Source organism: Triturus cristatus, chromosome 4_2 (assembly GCF_964204655.1).
Source record: "Triturus cristatus chromosome 4_2, aTriCri1.1, whole genome shotgun sequence".
NCBI lineage: Eukaryota > Metazoa > Chordata > Amphibia > Caudata > Salamandridae > Triturus > Triturus cristatus.
Genome location: NC_140586.1, coordinates 61,016,304 through 61,040,586, shown reverse-complemented (window position 1 = coordinate 61,040,586; position 24,283 = coordinate 61,016,304). Strand labels below are relative to the sequence as shown.

Below are 24,283 nucleotides of genomic sequence, written 5' to 3'. Positions count from 1 at the left end.
AGACACACATATGTCGCTGGCCTTTATTCTTAGCATGCACATGTACATCTCACACTTATATCTGCCGTCACGTAGTCCACTAAATATACATGGACACCTGAGTAGCGCTAAGCCAAGGTTTCAATGCACTTTGTTCATAGAACACACAGGGACTCTGATTAGCACCCAGACAATTTACGGGTGGGCGTTTGATAAATTGCACACATACACCAGCTGGACACATACTCCAGAAGATGTCCCTTCTCTACAGGATCAAGGTGTTGACATGGACTCCAGCTGGTCAAACACAGATGTGTGTATTCGATGTAGATTCGGTTAGGATCAATTATGTAGTTCAGAAATGTTTGGGGGCTGCTGTCATGCGAACGAGGGATGGATGGAGGCTGATCAGTGGAAGATTAGAACCTCTTAGTTTAAGGATATAGATTTGGTGAATGGTGTTTGGAAGTCTGGTTACTAAATGATGGTGGCCGCTGGATTTAAGGCCAGTTAATGGTGAGGGTGTGCCTGCTGCTTTGGCTGGTGGATGACATCATTGTAACTGCAGAAGGGGGCCTGGTGGCTGGCCATGGAGGGAAGGTGGCTCATGAATGGAAGGCTGGTAGATAGTCAGTCAGCCAATGGTGGCTGCCAGATGTGAGTATGCTAACTGGTGAATTGGTGCCTGTGGGCTTGAGAGTGGTACCTGGTTTCTGGTAGATGGGAGCTTGAGGATTGGCAAATGGGAGCTTTGTGAGTAGCGACTGGTGACTGGCAAATAGGAGCCCGGAGACTAGTATGTAGAAGTCTTGTGACTGGTAGATTGGAGAATGAGGACAGGTAAATGGGGGTATTGTGACTGGCAGGTGGGAATTTAGTGAATGGCAGGGGGAAGCCTGGTGACTGGCAGGTGGGAGCCCGGTGACTGGCAGGTGGGAGCCCAGTGATGGCAGGTGGGAGCCCAGTGACTGGCAGGTGGGAATCTAGTGAATGGCAGGTGGAAGCCTGGTGACTGGCCGGTGGGAGCCCTGTGACTGGCAGGTGAGAGCCGAGTGTTGGCAGGTTGGAGTTTGGTCTCTGTTGGATTAGACCATAGTGACAGGATGATAGGACTCCTGGAATTAGACCCTGGTGACAGAATGTAAACATCCCTGGGATTAATACCTGGTGCCAGAATGTTAGGATCCCTGAGATTAGACCCTGGTGAATGAATGTTAGGGGTGTAGGGATTAGTGCCCAGTGACAGAATGTTAGGCCCCCTGAGATTAGACACTAGTGTGAGAATTTTAGCTCCCTGGGATCAGACCGGGGAACAAAATGTTATGAGCCCTGAGATTGGACCCAGGTGACAGAATGTTAGGAACCCTGGGATTAGAGCCAGGGACAGAATGTTAAGAGCCCTGGGATTAGACCTTGATGACAGAATGTTAGGAGCCCTGAGACTATACCCAGGGACAGCATGTTATGAGCCCTGGGATTAGAGCCAGGGACAGAATGTTAAGAGCCCGGCGATTAGACCCTAGTGACAGAATATTAGAAGCCCCGAGATTAGACCATGGTGGGAGATTGTTAAGAACCCTGAGACTAGACCCTGTGACAGAATATTAGGAGCCCAGAAATTAGATCCTGGGGTCAGAATGTTAGGAGCCCTGGGATTAGAGCCCAGTGAATTAATTTTAGGAGTGTAGGGATTTGTGCCCAGTGACAGAATGTTAGGAGCCGTGAGATTAGACCCTAGTGAGAGAATGTTAGCGCCCTGGGATCAGACCGAGGGACAAAATGTTATGAGCCCTGAGACTGGACCCAGGTGACATCATGTTAGGAACCCTGGGATTAGACCTTGATGGCAGAATGTTAGGAGCCCTGGGATTAGAGCCAGGGACAGAATGTTAAAAGCCCCGGGATTAGACCCTAGTGACAGAATATTAGAAGTCCTGAGATTAGACCCTGGTGGGAGATTGTTAGGAGCCCTGGGATTAGACCGGGCGACAGAATGTTAGGTGCCAGAGATTAGACTCTGGTGACAGAATGTTATGAGCCCTGGGATTAGAGTCCGGTGACAGAATGTTAGGAGTCCAGGTTTAAACCAAGGTAACAGAGTGTTAGGATCACTGGGATTAGACCCTGGTGACAGAATATTTGGAGCCCTGAAATTAGACCCCGGTTGCAGAATGTTAGGAGCTCTGAGTTTATACTCCTGTGAGAGAATGTTAGGAGCCCTGAAATTAGACCCTAGGGGGAGAATATTAGGAGCCCTGGGATTAAAGTCCGGTGACAGAAAATTGGGTGCCCTGGGTTAGACCCTAATGACAGAATGTTAGAAGCCCTAGGATTAGACCCTGATGACAGCATATTAGGAGCCCTCGGAATAGACCCAGGGACAGGATGTTAGGAGCCCCGGGATTAGGACCCTGGTAACAGAATGTTAGGAGCCCTGAGATTAGACCCAAATGGGAGCATGTTTAGGAGCCCTGGGATTAGACTGGGTGACAAAATGTTATGAGGCCCAAGATTAGACCCTGGTGACAGAATGTTAGGAGCCCTGGGATTACAGCCCGGTGACAGAATGTTAGGAGCCCTGGTATAAACCAAGGTAACAGAGTGTTAGGATCCCTGGGATTAGACCCTGGTGACAGAATATTAGGAGCCCTGGGATTAGAGCCCAATGATAGAATGTTAGGAGCCCTGGAATTAGACCGGTAACAGAATGTTAGGATCCCTCGGAATAACACATCAGTTGCAGCAGTGGATAGCAATGTATAATGTTATGTCTTGGCTGCCTTGTGGCATAGCAGTCACTCTTCATTATCATGTGTCACTCGATTTATGTGCAGTTACACTCACTCCTTTTATCTTCTGTTTCTTGCAGGAAGTCCTTTTACTCTGGCCACGCATCGTTCTCCATGTACACAATGATGTACCTTGTGGTAAGTTACCTACCTTCCCATGACCTTTCTGCTGCCAAGTATCTTGTTTCACCTCAGCATTTCTTGTACAAACCCAATTTAACTAAGTAAATTAGAGGCTAAATCTTCTGTCTCACCTTGATTACTGATAGAACCACTGCTACTGAACAGCAGTTTTCTGCAAGCCAGTTGGATATTCCAATGCACCAAATTACATTTTCAAACGCAACATGGTGCAGGAGCAACGCAACTTAAAAATGAGATTTATGAAGCCACGTAAGGCCAACTTGCATGGCCCTGAGTGGCATCTTAAACCTTGAGTAATGCAACGCAGTGCAAATTGCTGCATTAAATTACTCTGCACCAGGGAGGCGCTTCCATGGGTGTTGCATGGGTGTTTTCGCGCAACATCCATGGATTTTAGCGCATTCCCAGATTTACCAGAAGTAGTAGACCTGGGAATGTGCCAAAAACCTATGCCTCCCCAGGTGAAATGTAACAAGGAAAAATATCTTTATTTCTCCTTGTGTTTGCCTCTTTCTATGTGTGCTGCATTCTGCAGCACACATAGTAAGAGGAAAAAGCCTCAGGGCATTGTTTTTGTGCAGAAGGTACCCCAACCTGCACAAAAACAATCCTCCTTACAACGGAGGCACCCTTGTACCCTAGTGCAAGGCTGCCTGCATAGGTGCTAGGCAGCCAGAAGTGCACCAACGCAGGGTAAAAGGCAGGGATGCACTGTGTTGACTTAAATATTGCCATTCCTGCCGTTTCCCTGTCACACAATGCAGCACAGCAAGTGACTTGCATTCAGTGACTTGGCCATAAATATGGGCTTTAATTTGGTTTCCTACTTCCAAGCGGTCTGGACTACAAAGCATAGACTTGAGGTTGAAAATGGAAGAGCCACAAGCTTTATAAGACAATGTAAAAATTGAAAGGTTGAAGTCTGCATTCTTAAAACACACCTTAACTTTCCTACTTGAGCAGAAAAGGGCCCGTTAGAATTTTGCCAGTGGAAGTTGTTCACTGCTGAGCCAGAGGCCCAATAACCTACAAGCCTCTCTGTATCGCCTTCAGAACTCAACCTTGCTTGAGCCTTAATTACCACTGGCCTCTTAATTCCGATTAGGCCAGTGTCAGCCGTTGCAGGCCCCATCGTAATTGAACTGTTTTTAGGTCGAGCCTAGCGGCAGCGCGCATGCATCGCTCGCTTTGTGAGGCATGCAGTAGTCGAGTATGCTGTGGAAGCCTCACATTCTCTCCCCCCATACTTTTGATTGGCTGGTGTCATTGTCCTTGGTAAATGCTGGCTTTGTTTGATAATGAGGCTTGTTAGTCCCTCCTTGTTACCGCCCTGTCGCCATTTGTTACTTCAGATGAGGACTGGATCTTTTACTTGTGGTGTTACACGGTCTCCGTCATAAGTCGGTAAGCACTATTTTTTTTTAAATTTGCAGCGTGGTCTGCTTTCATTTTAGCAGCTGCGCTTGTTTATTTAATTATTTTGCCGCACGGGCCGAAAGGGAGCGTTTCTACTCACTTATCTAACAAGCATTTGCAATGCAATAGGTCTCTCATTTACACCAGTTTGAGCTATTGACATTGAAATTAACAATGCCTTTTATTTTTGTTTTCGTTTTTAAAACAAAAAAAAAAGGCATTGTTATTTACAATGCCAATAGCACTCGCGTAAATGCGAGACCTATTACATTGCAAATGCTTGTTTAGTTTCACACGAAGATTTCAGCTGCGAGAAAACAGCCAAATTCTAAGTGTGAAAGTCTGGGGGGAAATGATGAATTACCAGAGGACTTGGATCTAGAATTACGGAATCCCCTAGTAATTCCTCATTTCTTAGTGGACCCCTAGGGGCTAACTCATAATGGGTCAGTTACCTGAACTTCCAATATCGATAACTTAGAGAGTGGGGAAAATCAGGCTCATTTTGGTGGCCACTCGTTATGACGACCTGTGAAGTGTTATATCCCAGGACAAAAAGAGTTAATTTGAAATTACTTTAAATAGTTCATCAATAATTGTCAGTTTTTATCTCATTTACAATCAGATCAGGGCACTCTGATATAAATTCTTAGTAACTATTTGACGGACATTGACACTTTGCTTATCCTGTCTTATTTTTTTTTAATCTGTTGTCTTTCCGTCTTATCTACCTGAAGCACAGCTTGCTGGGGGTTACAGAAATGAATGTCCTGCTGTTTCAATGCTTCTTTGCTCGGCAAAGCGCCTGAGAGCTTAGCTTCCCATAAGCAAGCTTGCAGAGTTCTCATGCTTTGTAAATAGTCCCATTTGTTGTTGCTGCACAATGCTATCCATATAAACCACTGGGAACCTCCCGTGAAAAACTGGACCATTGTAAGCTGGATGGGTGTGAAGAGGCATTGTGAGAAGTGGGCCTGGCATATGCTGGTCACTAGTTATAGTGGCCACCTTGCACCAGTCCAATTCGACTCTTATGGTAGATAGGTTTAAGACAACCTTTTAAAGAAAGCTATCCTAGTGGTAGCTGTGGAGAGCAGCCTTCAGGCTAAGTCTCTGAGGAATGTAAAGCAGCTTGTTTTACCTTATAATCTCTTGAATTACCAAATGAAAGGACACCACACAGGTATATATATCAAATATATATGTATTTATTTCTTGACACACTCTACTAATCTCTTTATGAGATTAGAAGCCAGGTACAAATTCAAATGTCAACGTTTCACAATAAATTAAGCACAAATATGGCTGGAGCCCTAGGGGCGTACCAGACCATATACTAAAAAAATGGTATAAGGATGTCGACTTAAAAAATGACAAGGCCTAGGGCCTGGGGAATCGCTGGGGCTTCACTACTACAGTGTTAGCATGTAAGTAACAAGCCCACGGGAGACGCGTGCAGTGTGTGAACACAGCCGCGGGTTCCCTATTGGTTTCAATGGAGCAAGTCGCGGTTTGATTTTTAAAGTTCCAGGGTACTTCGAGGAAGTCTACAAGCAAGCCACTTACAAGGTAAGTACTTCAAGGGCCAACACACACTAGGGCACCGGAGTGACGAGGAACAGCAATACCCGGGGACGTGAACTATTGTCGAGTGCAAACCCTAAACAACGTTCTACGAACTTGTGCATTTGACCATCTGTGGCCCAAGCCTCCAGCAGGTCTTGCACCAAAACTCAGCTGCCTACCCCGTCCCGAGTGACCGTGGGCTCCTGTGAAGCATTTCCTGAGGCGGCGTCTTCGCGATCACTTGCCCGTTGGCTAGTGGGTCCCCCAAAGACTTTCTCATCAACTCAAAGGGCTCTCCTGGTTGCTCCAGGCCTGCCCTCACTTACCCTTGCTGGGTGAGTCTATCAGACCTTGCTGATCTACATCATCGACTTTCTTCAGTTCACACAAGACTTGCAGTTGCCAAGGCTTGTTGGCTCCAATCCGGTTGCCGACACCGTCATCAGCTGCAGACGTCGGGGACACTCCGAATCCAGCTGCTGGTCATCGTCGATCCTTCCTGGACCTCGTGAGCGAAGAGTCAAAACACCATCGATGGCCTGAATCAACGCGACATCTGTGGTCGTCCATCTTGCTGGCCACCGGTCACTGGCAAGTGACCTTGAACACTGTCCCTTCAATTTTCAGGTCCTCTTCATCTTCAATCCATTTTCGGATTCCAGCGGACACTTCTCCAGTCGTCGCAAGCAGCAAGTCTTCTTTGGTCTCCATTGAAAACAGCGCCTCGACCCGACACCAAAAGACACCCATGCACCCGGCTTCCTTGGGTGAGCTAACTTGAGCACTCCAGTGCCCTAGTGTGTGTTGGGCCTCGAAGTACTTATCTTGTAAGTGGCTTGCTTGTAGACTTCCTCGAAGTGCCCTAGAACTTTAAAATTCAAACCGCGACTTGCTCCATTGAAACCAATAGGGAACCCACGGCTGTGTTCACACACTGCACGCGTCTCCCGTGGGCCTGTTACTTACCTGCTAACACTACAGTAGTGAATCCCCAGCGATTCCCCAGGCCCTAGGCCTTGTCATTTTGCAAGTCGACTTTGTTAACCCATTTTTTTAGTATATGGTCTGGTACGCCCCTAGGGCTCCAGCCATATTTGTGCTTAATTTATTGTGAAACGTTGACATTTGAATGTGTACCTGGCTTCTAATCTTATAAAGAGATTAGTAGAGTGTGTCTAAAAATAAATACATATATATTTGATATATATAGCTGTGTGGTGTCCTTTCATTTGGTAATTCAAGAGATTATAAGGTAAAACAAGCTGCTTTACATTCCTCAGAGACTTAGCCTGAAGGCTGCTCTCCACAGATACCACTAGGATAGCTTTCTTTAAAAGGTTGTCTTAAACCTATCTACCATAAGAGTCGAATTGGACTGGTGCAAGGTGGCCACTATAACTAGTAGCCAGCATATGCCAGGTCAACTTCTCACATTGGTGGGCAGCGTGTGGGATTCCAGCTTGCCATTGTTTTACCAGAAAATCTCTATTTGAATTATTAACTGAAAACCACTAAAGGTACTTAAGGTACATATAAAGTCAAGCTTAGTATCAATAAGTTCTACTGAACTTAGAGCTGTTTGTGAAGGGCTAAACACACCCTTGCTACAGCTCAAGCTATGTTCAGTAGGCCCCAACTAGTGTAGGTAGTATAACACTGCACAACACTAGTATGTCCTACCAAGGTGGAGCAAGTGGGTCCACCCCATCTCAGTACAAAGACATGGCCTACACTGACCTGAAGGCCTTGTGCTTTGAAAGACATCTGAGGGTAGGCAGGAGTCCCTCCTCACAACACCTGATAGATCTGTTAGTAGCAGATGATCTTAGACTAGCTATAGGAGCTAGTGGATCTGGATCAGGGGGTGGGTCAACCATAGTCTCTGAGTCTGATGATGAAAATCAAGATGACCTGGAGCAGGGTTTCCCAAACTGTGGTCCGCGGACCCCCAGGGGTCCGTGACACATTCCCAGGGGGTCCTCAGGCAGCAATTTTAAAAGCACAACAAAGTTCCTTGTAGAATTAGCAGTTTTCCAGCAACAATAAAAGTGTCAAGATAACCTCAGTGATTAATGTACCTGCTGGAGAGAGATGAGCGTTTTGTTCAGTGGAAGCTTTGACTTATCTAATGTAGCACAGAGGGTTAATATGCCTACTGCAAAGAACGTGTACCATGCATTTAAAAAAAGTGTTTCATGTGCATAGGTTAGTTGGTTATTGCTTTTGTCAGAGAAAACTTTGTTACTGTGCAGTTCATAAGTGACAACCGTAATCTAGCACAGTGACCTATTAACTTTCATCACAGAGCTGCTAGCAAACTGCATGATACAAGTTAGAAACATATGTTTTTTCTAAGTCTTTCATTATCCTGATGCTGCTAAAAAGGTTTATTTGGGTGGAAATACATTTTTATTGTTAAAGTCAATGCTAACCACTGTGTTATGTTCTGAATCCTGAATTTGTGCTTCTCCAGACCAAGCACTCCTTAAAAATGCCTACCAGTATGAATGACATGTGAATCCTACACCTTGTAGTCGCATTTGCCTTATGTAACATTTTCTATACACTGATTTACACGTATGAATCATTGTCTCTATGGGGCAGATTTACAAGGAAAGTGACTCAGTGTGTGCCGCAAGCCATTTGGCTGCACCGCACTGAGCCACTGTCAAAGCACAGGGATGCGACATATTTACAACAATATGTCGCATTTCTGTGCTTCCCCCTGCGCTGGAGCACAAGCTGCTGCCATGCGCCTGCACAGGCACCCTTGCACCATGGTGCAAGGATGCCTGCGTCGTGGGGAGATTGTTTATGTGCCGGAAGGGAACCCTAAACAACCAGAAATCGCGTTTTTCAACTTTAAGTGTGCTGCATTAGCACACATAGAACTTGCAAAACGTAATTGTTTTACTGATTGTTTATGTGCAGGAAAGGGACACCTTCCTGTACATAAACAATCACCAGAGGTGATTTCCTCTTTCTATGCATGCTGCAGAACGCAACACGCATAGAAAGAGGAAAAAAACTAGGAGAAATAAATAAATTTCTCCTTGTTGCGCCTCGCTATGCCTCCGCTGGGGAGGCGTAGTATTCAGACACATTTCCAGATTTACGATTTCTAGTAAATCTGGAAATGTGTCTGGTTTCATGGGTGTTGCGTCGGAACACCCACAGCAACACCCATGGAACGCGCCTTTCACGCAAAGTGCTGTGTGCAATTTGGGCCATATTTTCAAAACCAGGAAAAGTCACGCAGGGTGGGGCACTAAAATACGCCACCGGTTCGTCACTTTTTGTGACACACCCGTGGCACAAGGGGCTTGTAAATCTGCCACTATATGTGTGTGATGTAAAGTGCTCTGACATCCTACAATGGTATGATAGATGCTATAAAACAAATGAAATACATGTGACAGAGGGGCTATGGAGAGATGAGAGGCACTGTTGAAGGGTGATAATAAGGGAATCATTGAAGAACCACAACAAAGATTGTCGTATACTGGTGCATAGTAAGGTCATCATTTACTATTCTTTAAAAGCTGATACAATAATGATAAATTTGTTGTAGAATGCACCATTGTTTCCTAACTTTTCTTGGGAGGAGAGCCTCCCAAAGCCCCCTTTGTAGTGGTCAGATGGTGTGCACTGTATGGGGACTGGTCTGAAAACATTTGCCAGGGCTGATTTGGGTTTCCAGTCTGGCCGTGGCAGGAGCCTTGTACTGCGAAATAAAACAAACCATTTAAAATTTAGTCATGGAGATGCAGCACTAACCTTCCCATTTTTTGCAAATTCTTTCAATATAAAACACTAAAATCCCTAGTAATTTGAGTATTTGTTTTGTGTGCACACGTGTGTTCATTGTCTTAGAATTACTGTTTTAATGTTTGAAATTTAAATCATACAAATTGCTTGGGGGGCCCCGGCTTCCAGTGGTGACTCAATGGGGGTACTCAGGAGTCAAAAGTTTGGGAACCACTGACCTGGAGTCTTTGGTTGAAGGGCCAGACCCAGAAAAGTCTGAACAGAACAGAGGAATTCTCCTTAAGAGAGCTGACAGAGTGGAAGAAAGGCCTAGGTCCCCCTCAAGGGACTCAGACCATTCATATCACTCTGGAAGAGAATCTGTTCAGCAGAGGAACTCATACTATCCCAGAGAGACCTCCTCTGACAGAAGGTACAAGTTGCTCCAGTATGAGGAAGCTAGGCTTACCCTCAGAACCAAGCAATTGGCCTTAGATAGAGAAGCCTTGGAGCTCCAAAGAGCTTCTAAGAAAGAGGGGTTAGATACCCCTGGTGGCAGCAACAGTGTCCCTAGAGGCAGAGATTACATTCCAGACCATAGGAACCTGTCCAAGGTTGTTCCTCCCTACCAGAGTGGGGATGATATCCACAAATGGATAACTGCTATGGAGAGGGCCTGTAAAGTTCAACAGGCCCCCCAGACACAGTGGGCAGCAATCTTGTGGCTCTCCTTTTCAGATAAAGGTAGAGACAAGCTCCTCACTGTTAGAGAGGAGGATGCTAATGATTATGAAGCCCTGAAGAGTGCTTTGATAGATGGGTTTGCCTTAACCACTGAACAGTACAGGTTGAAGTTCAGAGATACCCAGAACGCACAGACTCAGGATTGGATTGACTTTGTTGATTGTGCAACCAAGGCTCTAGAAGGTTGGCTGGTTGGTAGTAGAGTAACTGATTTTAAGGGATTGTATAATCTTATAATGAGAGAACAGATCCTTAATAATTGCCAAAACCAGTTGTTGCATCAGTACCTGGTGGACTCTGATCTGACCTCTCCCCAAGAATTGGGAAATAAGGCAGACAAATGGGTCAGAACCAGGGTGAGGCAGAAAACCCAGAACCAAGGTGGTGACACTAAGAAGCAAGATCATAAAGGCTCAGATAAAGGTGGGGATAAGTCAAAAGACCAGAAGTCTTCAGAAGGGCCCCACAAATCTGCATCTGGTGGGGAGTCACAATCTGCAAAGGGAAACGGCCAAAAGAAGCCCTGGTGCAAATTCTGTAAACAGAAAGGGCACTGGACTTCTGATTGTACCAAGTCCAAAGACCAAACCACCACCACTCCAGACCCTAAGGCAACTGTACCCCCTAGTGCAGTCATTGGTGGAGGTAATACTCAGAATAAGGGTGTAGTAGGGTTGACCCTGGGTTCTGATGTGGACTCTGGCCTAGTCAGAGTACCAACACAGGCATTGCTAGTTTGTGAGGGAGACCTTGATATGTCCTTCCTAGTGAGCCCCAGTATTCTGGGCAAGTACAAACAGCGGCCTACCATAAATGGCAAACAGGCTTTGGCATTCAGGGACACAGGTGCTAGTGTCACCATGGTGGCAGAGGATCTAGTGGACCCTGCACAGATCATCCTGGGTGAAATGTACCAGGTAACCATTGCAAGCAATGCCAGGACCAACCATAGTCTGGCAGTTGTGAATTTCTCCTGGGGATGGGTAACTGGCCTCAAAAAGGTAATAGTCAGTGCAGACCTCCCTGTCGAATCTTTGTTGGGCAATGATCTGGAGACTTCAGCCTGGTCTGAAGTAGAATTATGGACTCATGCTGAGATGTTGGGCATACCTGCAGAGGTATTTGCTGTGACCAGGTCACAAGCCAAAATGCATAAAGCTGAACCAGCTCTGTATCCTGAAACTATGGACCAGATGCTACCCAAGAGGAGGAGCAGTAGGGTTAAGGCTGGGCCTTCCCCTCTGCCTCAGATCTCAGATTCCCCTCCTGATGGAGGAGAAGCAGATCCTGAAGAAGAAACTGCCCCAGAGGAACTTGAGCCTGGTCAGGTTGAGTTATTGGGGGCAGGGGGACCTTCCAGGGAAGATCTGAGCAAAGAGCAACAGTGCTGCCCCACTCTTGAACCCCTCAGACAGCAGGCTGCTGCTGAGGCTGCTGGGAGTGCTAGTGGGTCCCATAAAGATTATTGGGATGAGCGGCTCCTATATTCTGAGGCTCGAGTTCCTACCCCTGGAGCCACCAGGAGGTTGGTAATACCTCAGACGTTTAGGGGGTTCCTCTTGACCCTAGCACATGATATCCCATTAGCAGGACACTTAGGCCAAAACAAGACCTGGGACAGGCTTGTACCACATTTTCATTGTCCACATATGTCTGAGGACACCAAGGAGTTTTGTTGCTCCTGTGTCACTTGCCAAGCCAGTGGCAAGTCAGGTGGCACAACAAAGGCCCCCCTGATACCACTACCTGTGGAGGGGGTTCCCTTTGAAAGGGTAGGGATTGACATTATTGGTCCCCTTGACCCACCAACTGCATCTGGGCACAGATTTATACTGGTGGTAGTGGATCATGCCACCAGGTATCCAGAAGCTATACCCCTAAGGACTACCACAGCCACAGCTCCTGTGGTAGCAAGAGCCCTCATTGGAGTTTTCTCCAGAGTGGGTTTCCCTAAGGAGGTCATCTCTGACAGAGGTTCTAACTTTATATCAGGATATCTAACTGTAATGTGGAAGGAGTGTGGTGTTAACTACAAATTCACTACTCCCTAGCACCCACAATACAATGGGTTAGTTGAGAGATTCAACAAAACCCAAAAGGGAATTATTAAAGGCCTCCCAGAAAAGCTTAGGCGAAAATGGGACCTTTTACTTCCCTGCCTTCTGTTTACATACAGGGAGGTTCCACAGAAGGGGGTTGGCTACAGCCCTTTTGAACTTCTGTTTAGGCACCCTGTTAGAGGACCATTATGTTTGGTGAAGGAGGGATGGGAATTACCTCTCAAACCTCCCAAACAGGATGTGATGGACTATGTACTTGGTCTCCGCTCCCGTATGGCAGAGTATATGAAGAAGGTCACTAAAAACCTTGAGGCAAGCCAAGAATTACAAAAAGCTTGGCATGACCAAAAGGCTGTCCTGACAGTTTATCAGCCAGGCCAGAAAGTGTGGGTGTTGGAGCCTGTGGCCCCAGCAGCTCTCCAGGACAAATGGAGTGGCCCCCATACAATTGTTGAGAAAAAGGGAGAGGTCACCTACTTGGTAGATCTTGGCACTCCCAGGAGCCCCCTTAGGGTGCTCCATGTCAACAGATTTAAGCCATATGTGGACAGGGCTGACATGGGCTTGCTCATGGCAACTGATGAGGACCAGGAGGAGGAGAGTGACCCTCTCCCTGACCTACTCTCACAGAACCCTGATGATGGGTCAGTTGATGGTGTTGCTTTGGCATGCAGCCTCACTGATCATCAACAAACTGAATGCCGGCACGTCCTGCAACAGTTTCGACATATGTTTAGCCTGACCCCAAGTCAGACTTCCTGGTGCACCCATGAGGTGGACACTGGAGACAGTCTGCCTGCCAAGAATAAAATATACAGGCAACCTGGCCATGTCAGGGATTGTATCAGGACTGAAGTCCAGAAAATGTTGGAGCTAGGTGTTATTGAGCCTTCAGGTACCCTTTGGGCTAGCCCAGTAGTCCCTGTGCCAAAACCTCATACCCAGGGTGCTAAGAAAGAGATGAGGTTTTGTGTTGACTACAGAGGCCTCAATGCAGTCACCAGGACTGATGCCTACCCAATACCAAGGGCAGATGAACTAATAGACACTTTGGCCTCAGCCAAATATCTCAGTACATTTGACCTTACAGCTGGCTACTGGCAAATCAAGTTAGCTGATGATGCCAAGGCCAAAACAGCATTTTCAACCCCTGGTGGGCACTATCACTTTGTGGTAATGCCCTTTGGTTTGAAAAATGCACCTGCCACTTTTCAGAGGTTGGTGAATAAAGTTCTGACTGGTATGGAAACCTATTGCTCAGCTTATCTGGATGATATTGCTGTCTTTAGTTCCACCTAGCAGGATCACCTGGTCCACCTCAGAAATGTACCGGAGGCCCTGCAAAAAGAAGGCCTCACTATGAAGGCTACTAAGTGCCAGATAGGGCAGAGTCAGGTTGTGTACCGGGGCCACCTTGTAGGTGGAGGCCAGGTTCAACCATTGCAGAGCAAAATCCAGACCATAATGGAATGGGTAGCTCCAACCACCCAGACACAGGTGAGAGCCTTCTTAGGGCTGACTGGGTATTACAGGAGGTTTGTTAAGGGATATGGATCTATAGTGACCCCCTTAAATGATCTGACCTCCAAGAAGATGCCAAAAAAGGTTCATTGGACAGCTAGCTGTCAAAAGGCATTTGATGACCTCAAGCACGCAATGTGCACTGCCCCCATCTTACAGAGTCCAGATTACAAAAAGAAGTTCATTGTTCAAACAGATGCTTCAGAGCTGGGTGTGGCAGCTGTACTGTCTCAACTTAATGATGAAGGTCAAGACCAGCCAGTAGCTTTCATAAGCAGAAGGCTGACCCCTAGAGAGAAACGTTGGTCAGCTATTGAGAGAGAGGCCTTTCCTGTTGTGTGGGCCCTGAAGAAGCTGAGGCCATACTTGTTTGGCACTCACTTCATAGTTCAGACTGACCATAAGCCCCTCCTATGGCTCAAACAGATGAAAGGTGAAAATCCTAAACTGCTCAGGTGGTCCATTTCCCTACAGGGGATGGACTATACAGTGGAACATAGACCTGGGACCCAACATGCAAATGCAGATGGACTCTCAAGGTATTTCCACTTAGAACATGAAGACTCAACTGGTCAAGGTTAGTTTAATGTCCCTGCGTTTGGGGGGGGTTGTGTAGGAGAGTAGGATCTGCACTTATGTTGCCCCCACTTGGTTTCTGATGTATACACTGGTTTCTGGCTATAGTCTGGCTGGGTCCCTGCTAATCAGGGCCCCAGTCTCTCTGTTCTCTCTAAACAACTTGGTGTGCATATTAGATGCGCTAGTGATTGGATACTGTGGTACCTTATGAGCCCCTAGTATGTGGTACCTTAGGTACCTAGGGCATTGGTACTTCACATGGCTACCAGGGGCTGCAGCATGTATTATGCCACCCCTGGGAAGCATTCTCAATTTGACACCACAGGCCTGCTACTGCACCCTGTGTGAGGTAGTGTTAGCACTCCTCACTGAGGTATAGGTTCCTATATCTCACCATACACACACATATAAACCTATCAGCCACCCCTATAGCAGGCCCTATCAATCCTGAGGGCAGGGTGCTTGGTTTACTATGTGAGGGGGTGCTTCTGCCTGAGCAGGACCCCTCTGCAGCTGGCAGAGTCTATTCTCTGCTGCTGTTTGTGGATGCGGTTAAACCATATACTCTTAAGTGTATTTTAATCTCGCGGTAAATGCTAACTTTGGAATGACTGCATCAAAACATGTCGTGTTTGGTGTCAAACAACTTGGAATCATACCCCCACACCAGTAACTGGTGTGGGAGTATGATCCCACCCTTCTAGAGGGGATGACATGTACCCACTGTACTAAACGGTAGAAATCTAAAAGAGCCCTGGCATCACAAAATGGATGCCACCAGCACAGACACTGGGCTGCCCTCCTGCTGCTGACCGAAACACGCAGTGGAGGAAGCCCAACAAAAGGCATCCTGTCACAGGGAGGTGTCACCACCTTCCAGACAGGATTTAGTGTATTGGAGCTGGGTGGGTGCACTCTTAGAGTGCTTTGAAGTCCTGCACTGGGGGAGCAGTAGGCTCCTCTGTGCATATGCCAGCTCAAACCGGTTCAGGGGCTACCTGCCCCTGCTCTGGTGCAAAACTGGACAAAGGGAAGTGGGTGTAACCACCCACTACCCTGACCCTCCTAGAGGAGTGGTCATGGAGCTAGTCCCTCCCCTATCTTTACTATAAGACAGCAAGCATTGCCAATGCAATTCAGATAACCCTGGACGGCGCTCTACAAAGAAGAATCCTGGCCCTTCGAAGTTCTACTACCTTTGGAAGACAGAAGAATCTCCCTTGGAGTCAAGGAGTGACTCCCCTGCTTGGCAGGCACCAAAAACCTTAATCAATGGTTGCAAACTTTCCCGCTCCCGGCAAAGTTCGAAGTCCCTGCTGCCCCGGAAGTGGATTTCCTGACTTCTCGACTGCCCCTGTGAGTCCCCAGCGAAGCTGTGGTGAGTGGACCCCACGAGTGATGAGGAACAGCAATACCCGGGGACCATGCACTATTGTCGAGTGCAAACCCTAAACAACATTCTATGAACTTGTGCATTGGACCATCTGTGGCCCAAGCCTCCAGCAGGTCTTGCACCAAAAATCAGCTGCCTACCCCATCCCGAGTGACCGTGGGCTCCTGTGAAGCATTTCCTGAGGTAGCGTCTTTGCGATCACTTGCCCATTGGCTAGTGGGTCCCCTGAAGACTTTCTCATCGACTCAAAGGGCTCTCCTGGTTGCTCCAGGCCTGCCCTCACTTACCTTTGCTGGGTGAGTCTATCAGACCTTGCTGGTCTGCATCATCGACTTTCTTCAGTTCACACAAGACTTGCAGTTGCCAAGGCTCGTTGGCTCCAATCCAGTTGGCGACACCGCCATCAGCTGTAGACTTTGTGGGACACTCTGAATCCAGCTGGTGGTCATCATCGATCCTTCCTGGTCCTTGTGAGCGAAGAGTCAAAACACCATCGATGACCTGAATCAACGCGACATCTGTGTTCATCCATCTTGCTGGCCACCGGTCACTGGCAAGTGGAACACAGTCCCTTCAATTTTCAGGCCCTCTTCATCTTCAAACCATCTTCGGATTCCAGCGGACACTTCTCCAGTCGTCGCAAGCAGCAAGTCTTCTTTGGTCTCCATTGAAAACAGCGCCTCGACCCGACACCAAAAGACACCTATGCACCCGGCTTCCCTGGGTGAGGTAATTCGAGCACTCCGGTGCCCTAGTGTGTTTTGGCCCTCAAAGTACTTACCTTGTAAGTGGCTTGCTTGTAGACTTCCTCGAAGTGCCCTAGAACTTTAAAATTCAAACCACGACTTGCTCCATTGATACCAATAGGGAACCCGCGGCTGTGTTCACACACTGCACGCGTCTCTTGTGGGCTTGTTACTTACCTGCTAACACTGCCGTAGTGAAGCCCCAGCGATTCCCCAGGCCCTAGGCCTTGTCATTTTGCAAGTCGACTTTGTTAAACCATTTTTTTAGTATATGGTCTGGTACGCCCCTAGGGCTCGAGCCATATTTGTGCTTAATTTATTGTGAAACGTTGACATTTGAATGTGTACCTGGCTTCTAATCTCATAAAGAGATTAGTAGAGTTTGTCTAGAAATAAATACATATATATTTGATATATATACCTGTGTGGTGTCCTTTCATTTGGTAATTCAAGAGATTATAAGGTAAAACCAGCTGCTTTACATTCCTCAGAGACTTAGCCTGAAGGCTGCTCTCCACAGCTACCACTAGGATAGCTTTCTTTAAAAGGTTGTCTTAAACCTATCTACCATAAGAGTCGAATTGGACTGGTGCAAGGTGTCCACTATAACTAGTGACCAGCATATGCCAGGCCAACTTCTCACAGGCATTGAGCAGAAAACACCTCCTAGGGTCTGCAGAACCTACTGCTTTCAAATGATTGCTTTATTTTGGCCAGTGTGTGAACAAGACATCATTGTCGAGAGGATTTGCTGCTTGGATGGCAGCTACCCAATCAACGTCCAGCAGATGGTCTACTGGGCTTCAAGTTAGAGCCCTCATTCTACATCATGTCTTATTATGTAGTACATACGTGGAAGCCCGTGGTGAACAATTTGAGACATATGCTAGAAGAATATATTGGACAACTACAGGCAGGGCCGGCTTTAACACTGGTGGCTTCCTGTGCGACAATGTCTGTTAGTGCCCCTCCCCACATGACCACCTCTGCCGCGGATTCCCTCGCTAGCACCCTTTAACGGTTCCTCTCAAGTCTCCATAACCACTGTCTCTCAGATTAATTTTGCTTTATAGCACCACTTGTACCAATGTGAGGTGTCTGAGTGCTTTACACCACACACACATTGCACAGAGACAATCATATGTGTATAATCAGTATATAGGCAATGTTACATCAGACACGACTGCAAGGTGTAGTGTAGGAGTGACATGTCAGCGATACTTATAGGCAATATAGTTTGAGTCCTTATTCTGGAAAAGCATAAATTCAGTTTTTTAAACGTAACATCATATTTAGGGGTTCTCTTTAATAATAAGAATTGTTTTCCACCCAAATGAACCCTTTTGGCAAGATTAGGATAATGAAAGACTGGGCAAAAAAACATATAGGTCTAACATATACTTTGCAGTTTACATGCAGCTCTTTGATGACAGTTAATGGCTCAATGTTCTATATTAGGATTTTGACCTATAAACGACAAGTAACAAAAGGAGCTCTCTTACAGAAGCAGTAGTCCACTGACATATTTACATTATATATACTTTGTTATCTGCATGGTACACGTTCTTAGCAGCAGACATTTTAACCTCTGCGTTACCTTAGGATGAGTCAAAACTTCCACAAGACAAACATCCAGTGTCTTTCCAGGAAGACAATGAATCACAGGAGTTATCTTGACATTTTAATTGATGCCTGAAAATTGCTGGAGGTTAGGAACCAGTAACAGGTGCTTTCAAAATGAGAATATACTTGCAAAAATGACCCCCCCACCCCAGGTCAGTGCCCAGTACGGTGGCACCGATCACACCACCCTAGAGCCGGCCCTGACTACAGGTATGTAGCCAAAATCACTGTTTGAGAAGATGTGTAGTTGATCTCAAAGTTCAGTCATTTCCACACGTGTCCTGCTATCAGGATTTGCTAAATCTCGCAAGTATATGTACAGTGCAGGAACATTAGGGGGTAATCACAAAGGTAACTTACACCTGTGAGTAGGTTACACATGTTTACTCTTACATTTTTGAATAACTTTAATACTTTTGGCTATTCGCCATTTACGGAAGTAATGTTATTCAAAAGTGTAAACTTACATGTCTATCCCCTAAAAGAGGGGGTGGAGATAAATTTACAAATGTAAGTTACTAAAGCCTAAAAGAAGCAGTAGTAAGTCCAGCACCGCTTATGGCCAACCACTATATTTATATTGAATTTGATGTTAAAAATTGTAAATAAAATAGAAAAATAATAAACAAAATATTTGAATAAAGCACTTAATATTTTAAAATAAATGTAACTTTAGTTTAAAAAAAATTAACTTCAATTAATTCATAATTTCAGGTAATTTTGTAATACTTTATAATACATTTAAACAGATTGCTTTAGATGGGATTTTTAAATCTTAAAAAGTAATGTTGGTCTTAGCTACTATATTTAAACTAATGTTATTGTATTGTATTGCAGTAGTATGCTTTAAACCTATGTGTGAGATGTTCTCATCTGGTGCGTGATGGCCACCGAGGTACGATGATCATGTTATTGGATGCAGCACGTAGCACTGTGTTGGATGGTGAAGTGTGAGAGACAGACATGCAGCTTTATGGCTTTCAGCATGCTGTTAGCTTTGAAGAGCTCTGCATGCTCCTTTACGGTGTTTCATATGATATAGTCTACTTAACTGATTACTGCACTAGGCTGTCCAATCTTGAGATTACTTAATGTAAAGTTGTGGTACTGCGCTGGCATGGTAGGAGAGAGAGAGAAATAAAACCCACGTGCACGACACTGGCAGGGTAACTAACTCCCACCCTGATGAGTCCTCATCCAGCCCATCCAACGCGGCTAACCTCCCTCAAACCCCACTAAGGTCCTCCAACACAGGCCACCCTAATCACTCCAGCACGTCTCTCAGCCTTGTCAGCACAATCACCTCTAGATCTTCGATCTCCACCCTACTAGCTCCCCAAGTAGACCATGCCACCGATACGCCCCCTAGATACTATGATGCAGGTCGCGCTTGCCCTTCCTGTCTGGATGAGTCCTCATCCAGCCCATCCAGCATGGCTAGTCACGCACAAACGCCTCTAAGGTCTCCCAACACTGACCACTCTATCCACCCCAGTACATCTCCTGGCCTTGCCAATAGAGTCACCCCTAGACCTCTGGTCCCCTCCCTACCAGCTCCCCAAGTAGACCATGCCACCGGTACTACCCTAAAGAACTGTGATACAGGTCGGGCTTGCCCTTTCCGCACTAATGTGTCCTCATCCAGCCATTCCAGCGTGGCTAGCCTCTCACAAACACTTCTTAGGTCTCCCAACACTGACCACCCTATCCACTCCAGTACGTCTCCCGGCCTTGCCAACAGAATCACCCCTAGACCTTTGGTCCCCTCCCTATTAGCTCCCCAAGTAGACTATATCACCGGTACGCCCCCCATGACCTACAACAAAGGTCGCGCTTGCCCTTCAAGCCCTCAATCCAACCCGCAAAGGGGCTCCATCCTAGATCCAATGGCTCACAACACTGGTCGTACTAGTCCTTCCCCCCTATCACCTATACACACTGTCAGAACTGCTTCCGAACCCCTGGCCTCTTGCCCTCCAGCACCTCCCTCTTATAGGGACATCGAATCCCTGCACGCCAGAGCTACCAATCTCACCCAGAGCATTCATATTTCCATCTTGGAGCTAATGAACCTCCTTCACCTCGCTGAACTCTCCCTCGCCAACCTCATGCCCCTGCCTAACGCCACCCCCACATTTGACAGAGCTCCCTAAACAACCACTTCCGCTATCCTTGAGAAATCTCCACCCCCGCAAGCACCCATGTGGCCTCTCTGAGGAAGAAACCTGGGCTCTTGTCCTATCCTACAACTCTACCTTTGCCACCCCAAGTCCACTAGACCTCACTGAAATGGAAATCCTTGCCATCCTCCAGGACTACGACTCTACCCCAGCTACCCCTTATCCTTTCGACGTAAAGGCCGAACATGCCATTCGCATGGTCACTATCAACCCCAACAGCCCAGCTACCCTCCGCAACAGAATTGTGGTCAAGAGTAATCTAGCGCCTGTTCACCTGTCCGCCCAGACTCTCGAATCCCCTTCCAAATCTTCTCTGTCTGGTCTTTTAAACAATTGCCGATTGGCAGCTAAGCACGCCGCAGATATTCCTGATCTCATCCTTTACAAAAATTTCAACTTAGCGATCCTTACAGAATCATGGCTCAACGACTCTTCATCCCCATGCCTGGACCTCCTAGTCCCTCCTACCTACAACATCGCAAGGCTGGACAGACAATCGAACCAGAAAGGAGGAGGCATTGCTTGCATCTACTGCTCTAGCCTTCTGGTGATGGAACTTCTGGAGGACACCTCCGAATCCTGTGAATACCTCGCCCTCACTATTCACAGTAACTCCACCCAACTGTGCAATCTGCACATCTTTTACCACCCCCCAGGCATGAACGACTCCCTCAATGAACACATGATGGAAATCATCACAGCCAAGAGTTCCAACAATGCCAAAGATATTTTCCTGGGTGACTTTAACTTGCACTGAAACGACCCTAAGGACTCACATGTCAACACCATCAAAGACCTCCTGGCCGATCAAGCCTTGACCCAAGCCTGCACTGTACCAACTCACTCAAAAGGGGCCACTCTTGACTGGATCCTCTCCAAAGAATCAACAGTCAAACTTATCTCTATAGACCCATGCGACTGGTCTGACCACCATGCCATCACCTTCCTTCTACCTGGCACCCACAAGACAAGGGCACTGCAACCTGTGATCCCTAAACACTGGATCAGAGACACCAAGAACCTGGACCGCAGGTAACTTGAGTCTCGCTGCAAATCCGACCCCCCCCTCGCATATCACAACAGTCAGTGGCCTCAACGATCACTACTCTGCGACTATATCGAACATCCTGGATGAGCTAGCCCCACTAAAACTGAAAAGAATCCAAATCAAGGACAGAAACCCCTGGTTCACGGGATCCCTCAATAATGAGAGGAGAGCCCTCCGGCAAGCTGAAAGATCTTGGAAGCAGCACCCCTCTGCCGCACACTTAAAACTCCTGCGCCAGGCCAGAAATGTCTACAACAGGAACATACTCAAGTCTAAAAAAGAATTGTTCAGAACTAAACTAGAGAAGGCCATGAACAGACCCCACAAGCTCTTTGAACTGGTCAAACACCAATCTAATAAACTGGCCAAAACCTCAAAAGAATCCCCCAAGTCTCTTATTTCCTCAGAGGAATTTTCATCTTTCTTCGCCGACAAAATCTCAGCTCTTGGAAAAGAACTCAGTTCCATCACATACCCTCAAACACTTCCTGACCCTCCTCCTCCAGCCACGTCGCCCCACAGGCTCCACCCAAAAACCATGCTCACAGGACTGACTTCAAAGTCTATGACGAAAACTCAGTTTCTAAAATCCAATCTACCTTAAACCCCTATTAACCATTTTAATGATCCGCTCCTTTCCAACTGCCTAGCTGCCGTCGCCAATCCATTATTCCTAGCTGGACTGCAATACTTAATGGCTCTCTCCGGCAGGGAACGATGCCGGACGCTCTAAAAGCCGGCCAAGTCCTCCTCATTCTGAAAAAATCGTCGCTGGATCCAGCCTTCCCTGACAACTTCTGACCAATCTCCAACATCCGGCTCTTAGCCAAAGTGATGGAGAAATGTGTGCAGCAGCAGCTAGGTCAACACATCAACAACTTCCACCTGCTCGATGACTTCCAATCCGGATTTAGACCAGGGCACAGCACCGAAACCACCAAGCTCCACATTGTTGATGATGCTCTCCAAGCCCTTGACCAAGGCAAAACCTGCCTCCTAATACTCCTGGACCTATCTTCGGCCTTCGACACGGTCAACCATGAAAAACGACTCAAACGCCTCAAATGCAGGATGGCATTGGAAGGCACTATTCTTGAATGGTTTAGGTCCTTCCTCCAAAACCGGTCCCAAAGATTCCTTATCAATGGCAACCTATCGGCATCATCCCCTGTCACTGTTGGAGTCCCTCAAGGATCAACCCTGTCCGCCACCCTCTTTAACCTCTACCTGAAACCGCTTACCAAGGTATTACGCACTGCTAATCTCTCCTATCATATGTACGCTGATGACACCCAGATCTACATCAAAGAGATTCTCTCCCTGAACGAAGCCTAGAAACTCACTGTCCAATGGCTCACATCCAATCAACTCAAACTCAACGCAAAGAAAACAAAAATTCTCCTGATCTCATCCGCCCAATACCAACCTTGAGATTCAATCATGGATCAAATCTATCACAGCTTTAAACTGCCCACTAACCATCGTGGATTCAGCCAAATCCTTGGGAATCACCCTCGACAGCAACCTGAACATGCAGGACCACATCAATTCGATGGCCAAATCAGCCAGATTCCACCCAAGCTACCGTAGGAAATTGAAACCCTTCCTCGATGCTCCAGACCTAAAAATGGCAGTCCAAGCACTTGTCATCTCCAGACTGGAATATGGTTGTTCTAACCTCTCGGGGTTACCCAAGATCTCCCTGGCACCTCTAAGAGCCTGTCTCAATGCGATGGCCAGACTATTCACTGGCACGAGGAAATACGACCATATTTCCCCACACCTGAAAGCTCTCAACTGGCTTCCCCTGGAGGCAAGAATACAGCTTGCATCACGCACACAGCCTTATACTCTCAATCCCCTGCATATCTGGCGCAGAAACTTGTGATCTCTGGAGGAATCAGAAACTCCCTATCTGCCAGAGACCTCCTGCTCCAACCTGCGTGCTTTCGGAAAAAAAAACTTAGAATCAGGCTTTCTCTGGGGCTGCTCCAAGAATATGGAACTCTCTCCCACCCGACATCAGAAGTATCCCCTCTCTGACTCGCTTCAAAAGGGAGGCCAAAACCTTCCTTATGGGTAAATTTCTAGCTTAAACTTGACCTCTTCCATCACTATGGCCCTGATCTATGGCCGTCTATTGCCTCCCTTCGGATTATCTAGTTACCCCATCAGAAACTTGGAGCCTTGTCTTGTACATTTGTAAATGTAATCTGTAATATGTTATTGTGTCATGAGTATTTGGATATGTAACCTGCAAATACATGCCCCTATCTCCCTCATGTATCCGGCACCTTGTCCCCTACTACTCGATCCGTAACTGGTTGATGTTAAATCTGTTCTGTTTATTGTTATATTTTCCTGTAAAGCGCTCTGATACCCTAATGGGTCAAGTTCGCGCTCTATAAAACTCATAAAATAAAATTAAAATTAAAATAAAATAAGAGATCTGTTAGGGTGGGTATTTCTCTTATAATCCCATATCTGAGTGTCTGTGTGAGACGTAAAGAAGATGTCAGATTGTACAGACATTTTAGATCTGCAGTTATGGACTATACTAAAGTCCTCCAGATTTCCAGCAATGTGTGACAGATATCTTTGTTATTCCTTTTCATTTGATGATGGCTGTTTTTTTCGTCTGTGCGGTGCTGATGATGGAAAACCCTCATAGCAGATATGTCCTTTGTGGATTTAAGAGGAATAAGTTACAATTTGTTGCTGACTGCTACATATTACAGTTTTAGCATT

General features: G+C 46.6%; 1 protein-coding gene across 1 annotated transcript in view; it reads left to right on the top strand.

Moving 5' to 3' along the window:
- Positions 1-24,283, top strand: part of LOC146832976 (phospholipid phosphatase 3-like) — a 98,435-nt gene that overhangs the window by 27,754 nt on the left and 46,398 nt on the right. Inside the window, exon 4 of the mRNA XM_085600520.1 lies at positions 2,849-2,906. Coding sequence (XP_085456646.1) covers positions 2,849-2,906 — 58 coding nt within the window. The remainder of the gene's footprint in view (positions 1-2,848; positions 2,907-24,283) is intronic.